Raw genomic sequence first — 6,795 nt, forward strand, 5'->3', positions numbered from 1 at the left:
GAGTTAAAGTTACAATCTTTAGTATAATAGAGAAGACTTGATTTTTGTTCAATAAGAATACAGTTAGAAATGTTTGTCTTCACTAAAGATAAAACATAAAAAATGTTGAAAAGATTGGATAATTTCTATTGTTAAAAAAATACTAGAATAAACACTGACTCACCTGTGAGCTCAGAAATATTCTTTACAGAAACYTTCATCATCATCATTATTATTGTCATCATTTATTAATAAAGTGGTTTAAAAGCCAAAATGCTGTACGGGTAGCTCTTTAGTCATTCAAAACTGTAGATCCCATCAGAAATGTGTACAAACTTTCACAGAAGARATTTATGTATATCTGCACCACTGACCTTTGACAAGATGAAGAATGACTTTCTGTCTGACAATGTCATTTTTCCTGTTGATGGTGCAGATGTATACTCCACTATCTCTCTCTGAGGGGTATTTGAGGGTCAGACTGAGGTYTCCACTTTTTACCTGCTCTTTATTATTCATTCTTGTACGGTCACRGTAAAACTGGTCTTGTTCTTTAGCTTTGTTGCTTCCATTCTGATACACATAGACAATCCTGAATTCTGGTTCAGAGCGGGTCCACTCCACAGTGTCATCCTCCTCCATGTAAGCTGTTGTTTTGCAGGGCAGAACTGCAGACTCTTCTCCGTCCTGCACCGTTACTTCCACCTGTTGAACTGAGGACACAAAAATGCATTAAATTTTATAAGTCTATAATTCATGCTGCTAGTTGCAAGAGGTATGACAAATATTACCMGTGCTTGAATTCTTCTTCAAAGTGAGCTTTACTAAATAATGTCAAGGTAATGTAAGTTGAAAGCTTGGATTGGTTTAGTGCAACAGGAATATAAAGAAATATGAAGTTTACCATTACTTGACTTTTACCAAAGTATGACCTTCAGATATGGATGCCGACAGGCCTGTTCAAAATCTCTNAGTTTGATCCAATTAATTATTTCTGATATTAAAATGAATTTGTAAAAAAACAAAAAACAAACAAAAAAACACTCGAAAACCTTAGCAGGAACTTAGCATTTTAGGTACTTCAAATTAAAACTTACCTGACTGGAGATATTGCCGGAAGTGAAAAAGAAGTCCTCCAAAAACAAGAAGTAATACAAGAAGACCCAGGAAAGCTTTGACCCATGATGGAAATGTCTCTGTTGACAACCAAAMAATGTGTAAGATCTCTGTAATGATTGCACATTAATGAGCTATTTGTAGCATTTTTTATAACTAAACCTGTTTTTTATGGAGAAACAGGAGATTAACCCCATAAAGAAACAACAGAAACKGAGAAAAAAAATGCTCAAACTACAGAGCTAAAAAGTATAGAAACCTGTTTTAGCTGCATGTGAAAAAAATGTTAAAAGTAATTTGTGATGATGCCRGATTTCCACATTAACTTTGACTAATGCTATTGTGGATTAAACTATTTGCTAAAGTTTCTGTGAAAGGTAACCTCAAATTACTTTTCTGCCATCAGGTGTCCTTGCTTCGTCCAATAACCTGCGTACTGGTAAAGCCTACCTTTACATACACATTAGTGTTGTGGTGTTCATGAACAATTASTTTGAATAAATAAATTATTTGAGTGAACAAACTGAAGCAAATCACTGCATGAATTGATTTATTCAGGGGTGAAACGTCTGCCTTTTGTGACGTGACTCACAGAAAATATAACAAATATTTACTTAGTGAAACACTGCAGCAATCCAGCACAATAGCTTTACCAGAATCATAATGTGAACCATTGATGCTGTAACAAAATGGCACAGCACAGTGTGAGGGATTCACATGCTGTACAGACAGATATTTGTGCCATCTAATCCCTGAGTGAAGATTGGAGACTTGATGGACAGCAGTATGGAGTTCAAGTTTTCCAATTAACTTATTTTAACTGAAGGCTTAACATACTTTTTGTGGGCTTGTCATAGCATCCCCTTAGACATGCAGTACATGGATTTTGCTGGAAGAGGCTATGTTTCATTCTGCATGAATGTGTAGATCAGGTGAATGGATCTTGTGAACATATTCATGATTCTAGAGATGGAGTACACTCAAATGAGCTGCTGGTTCTATCACCAACACACACACAAATATCAGTGATTCTTTAATATTACTGCTAATTAGTCTTTATTGCTAGTRTTTAGAGAATAAAATCATTAACTTCTGACTCGTTATATTCTCTTGTGCTCCGGTATTCAATGATTCCATGTATGGAAACAAAAGCCAAACAGAGATGACAGCGTCACAATAATCAGYATTTATTAAAGACAGATGCATACTATCCCCAGAAAAGCACATCWCATAACATCAGAAAAAGTATAAATTCACATTGACAACACAGACACTTCAAACACACTAAAACAGACATTCATTTACYTGAGACAAATGAAAAAGAAGAAGAAGGAAAGAGAAAGAAAGAAAGGAAGGAAGAAAGAAAAGCAAAGACGTCTTTGGAGAAATTGCAAAGGACAAAATCTGATTTGTTACTCCTATGTAGAAAGTTTTATAGTAAAGGTGTATTTTTTCTTTAATTTACTCAAATAAGGCGTATCTTTGCTCACCCAATCTGGACCTGTCTCTGTCCCTCTTTAAAGTTAGAAACTCCCCGCAATTTGTTTCCAAGATCAAACACCAATTGTCCTCCTTTGTCTAAATAAAGTGGAAGCAGAGACTCTCCTGAACTCCTGCTGTTTTATGGCTTTCACAGATCAGTGTGAAAAGCTGAAACTTTTCCTGATTTGTTTTYCCCGACAGACAAAGAGTAGATCAAACGATCTTAGCAAACAATCTGTTTTAACTACAGGTAAAATAAAAGTCAATAGGCCAGAATCAGTTATTAATTTTAAAACTAWAATTAGGCTATAATTAAGCTATTTCAATCAAGACATGTTACATTTTAAAACTAGCATATTCTAAATGTATTTTCTTAACACTAGTTTGTTAGAACACAATGGCTTCAAACACATGCACAMAGGTAGGAACATAACCACRCCTTGTTTTTTCTGAATAAATACATCAAAGAGTAAATGTATCAAACTGGTTTGTAGAACAGTTGCTCTTATGTGATTGTTAAAATAACTACAAGTTTCCACTGTTTAAAACAGATTTTAGGCAGCATCATGCTGGTTTTAAGTGTGCCTGGGACAACCCAATAAAAATGGCACGCAGCGGTGCAACATATGTGCAGCGGGAGACTTGACTTGAATGTTAAAAGCAAGTAAAAAATCCAGAATAAACATTAAGCRGCAATCATAGTTTCACCCCAACGCCACATGCTTTGCATTTGGAATCAGGATCAGAGCTTGCACCCAATAAGCGACATCYGGTGCAAGAGGCCACGGCTGAGGGGGAAGAAAAACGCTCCCACTGATATCTGGGCTTTATTTTTTGTTATGGGGATTTTTGCTGGCATCACTATTTATTTTCTTTTTTTTATTTGACATTTTGGACTTTTTATTTTGGATTGGGACTTTGTATTAAAGCGGGAAAATTCTTCCAGGATTTTGTTTTGTTTNAAGTAAGATGGACGTATTACTGTGTATTTTTTGTGATTAGAATATTACTATACTCTATTTATGTCCACTGGCGAAATACCAGCTATAGTGCTTGGTGTTCAGCCCCCGCTCTGAAAGCTATCAGAGATTCCGTAAATCTTAAAATGTTTCAGTCATTCTCCAACATTTAGATTTTCTGATACAAGAGCCTACTAAAGAAATGAAACATTATACAAATCATAATATAACATTAACCAGCAAAGTTTACACAGGTGACAATGGCTATTATTTAATCATTTAACTCTGTCAACGTAAGATAACTCGAAAATCTCCCGTTTTTGTTTTGAACGTTTCCTATGACGTGAGGAAGAAGGAAGAGGTGTCTTTAAGGAAAGACAGATTCAAAACATACTCAAAGTAGTTTTTTTACTCTTTATTTCTGTATTATTCTTCACCTTTTGTAATAAAGGTTGTTCCATATGTGATCAGCAGGTGGAGATCTGTTCTTTAAAAAATTACCAGATGCACCCGAACACAGATTTAGCAGTGCACAATATTTTATTTAACAATTTCTTTAAAAAACGAGGCTTCAGACCCACTACTCGGTCCCTGGAACAAAAGGAACACACAAGGAAAAAGGACAGACAAGATCAATTATTCCTAAGGAAATAAAACAAAACATGCAAAAGAAATTAGTAAATCAAACCAAAAAGAAAACAAATTAGTAAAACAAAACTAAAAGAAAACAATGGAAAAAATCGTTGTCATTCGCATCCAAATGCCCTTTGATGGGGCCAGAGGAGTAACGCCCCGCCCACACAGCCGGCCCAATCCACAACTGGTTTAGTTGAGAGCGGCCCAACCAAACAACGGCAAGACAAGACAAGACAGCAGAGCGTCCAAAGCGCTGCAGCTCCAAACAATCAGTTGAACATAAAACAGAAAAACCCATTAACGGTGGATCTAGATAAAACAAATCAAAAGCTAAATAGCAGGTAGCTTACCCAGGGGTGGAAACTGTTAAGGAAGAATTTTTATACAATTAAAATTTTTCAAAAAATCTGACTCTGATTCTTCCTGTTGATCCCGGGTTCTCTCACGTGGCCATGTGTGGGGACAGAAACAATAATGCATGTTGACATCACAGAATTAAAGAATTTAATCCAATCAGAAGAAAGTATAAGATAAAACAGGAAACTGGAGAAACACGGATACAAACATCATTACCTGAGACAATAAGACAGAAATATCAAGGACATCCTTGGAGAAAGAGCTGGTGCAGAAGTAAACCAAAATCAGCTTTTTCTAAATTATTTCCCTTGTGCGCAAACTTTTATACCTGTAGGTGTGTTTTCCTCTTTAATGTATTCAAATAAGGCGTATCTCTACTTGACCAACTGGAAGGCATCTCTGGCCCTTTTTGAATTTAGAAAGTCCCTGCAATATGTTCACAAGATCAAACACCTTTTGTTAAATAAGGTGGAAGCAAACTCTCCGAATTCATGGTGGTTTATGGCTTTCACAGATCAGTGTGAAAAGCTAGAACTTCCTACTGATTGTTTCCCAGACAGACAAAGAGTAGATCAGAAGATCTTGGCAAACAATCTGCTTTAACTACAGGTAAAATATATATCCATAGGCCAGAATATGTTATAAAATTTAAAACTATATTAGGCTATTTCAATCAAGTCATGTTAAATTTTAAAACTAACTTATTTTAAATTTATTTTCTTAACACTATCCGGCCTCCTGCGGCTCTAGAGCCATCAGGGCAAAGAGAAACAGATGCAGGAACCTCACAGGTAGCTGTGAAATTCTGGTTTCTCTCCTGCTCTGCCAGGAACAAACCTTTAATACTGTATTTTAATTAAATGAAAAGTTATCTCCAAAAACCCAATTTGTTCTTCTGCACTCAGCATCTCCAAGATTTAGTCCTGATATAAAACCAAAAAGCAATGTATAACCTCGACATTGAATAACGGAGTACAATTCCTGTTTCTAACCTAATATAATATTCAAATAAAAATTAAGACAATCCTTCACCACAAACCTAAGCAATTTTCTAATGCAAAACAAAACATTTTTCTTTCATTCTAATATAGTCAGAAATAATACAATTTCAAATACATTCATCATTGACTAAATTAATTCTAAAACTAGATAATACAATTTTTAGTCAGAACATGCTATTAATAACTAAGAAAAATATCTTACAAATTAAATGTTAGTGGTTTAAAACCCATCCACTAACATTGGCCCGTGAACTGGCCCGTGAACTTGGCCAGTTCACGGGCCAGTTCTCCCGTGAACTGGCCAAGTTCCTGTTTCTCAAGGTAATTTAAATTATAGTGTCCTAATTCCTGCATGTTAATTTTACGGCCTCCTGTCTTGTGTGTTAAAACCGGGCAGAAGGTCTGCCGATCTCTCTATTTTCCTTTGTACTTTGAATGCTTAACCCAGCAATAGTTCTTCGGGTTTTAAATCACTAACACAAACATGTTCAAAATTAAGAAATTCGTTCAAAAAAGATTAAACTGAGTTAAACACTAAAAATAATCATTTTTCTCAACAAAACACAGCCTAACCCGGGAGGAAGCGGGTCAGCAGGTGAGGATCAGATGGAAGCTGCACGCCACAGCAACCGCCAGCTGCAGCCGGCAACGCCATCAGAGCAACACTGCAGAAACGCACGACAGGTGTAGCACCCAAAAACCAACTATGATCTCAGCCACGGATAGCAAAACTGCCACTTACGATCGCAGACGAGTCAACCAAACCCACAAGCCGACATATAGCCGCCGACCGTAGCAACAGTGGGAGAAACAAAGTCGCACGCACCTTTCTTCTTCTTCTTCTTCTTCTTCTTTTTGTTTTAATGGCGGTTGGCAAGCAACTTAATGGTGTGTATTACCGCCACCTACTGGTATGGAGTGTGGATCAGGACGCAACTTGTATAACCAACCCCCCAAAAAAAAACCTAAATCCTTTCTATCAGTTTAGTTTTCTTAAGATAGTTTATTAAATAACATAAATATTCAGAAGAAGAGGAATATCCCAAAACATCTTGTATTTTTAACTGTAACTTATTATTTAGAAGTCTATATTCTAACTTCCTTCTCTCCTCAGAGTACTTAACACATGACAAAACATGTTCTACCATCTCTTCTTGAAAACAAAATTCACAGTTACCTGTTGGATGTTTCCCCATTTTAAATAGTGTACTGTTTAAACCTGTATGACCAAAACGTAACCTGGATATAATGTTTTCTTCTTTTCT

General features: G+C 36.0%; 1 protein-coding gene across 1 annotated transcript in view; it reads right to left on the reverse strand.

Annotated features, from left to right (window-relative positions):
* The window catches only part of LOC103460800 (uncharacterized), a 48,591-nt gene extending 47,962 nt beyond the window's left edge, over positions 1–629 (reverse strand). Inside the window, exon 1 of the mRNA XM_017303480.1 lies at positions 354–629. Within this exon, the coding sequence (XP_017158969.1) occupies positions 354–621 (268 nt within the window). The 5' untranslated portion in view covers positions 622–629. The remainder of the gene's footprint in view (positions 1–353) is intronic.
* Between the last annotated feature and the right edge of the window lie 6,166 nt (positions 630–6,795).

Source organism: Poecilia reticulata, unplaced genomic scaffold (genome assembly GCF_000633615.1).
Source record: "Poecilia reticulata strain Guanapo unplaced genomic scaffold, Guppy_female_1.0+MT scaffold_296, whole genome shotgun sequence".
Taxonomy (NCBI): Eukaryota; Metazoa; Chordata; class Actinopteri; order Cyprinodontiformes; family Poeciliidae; genus Poecilia; species Poecilia reticulata.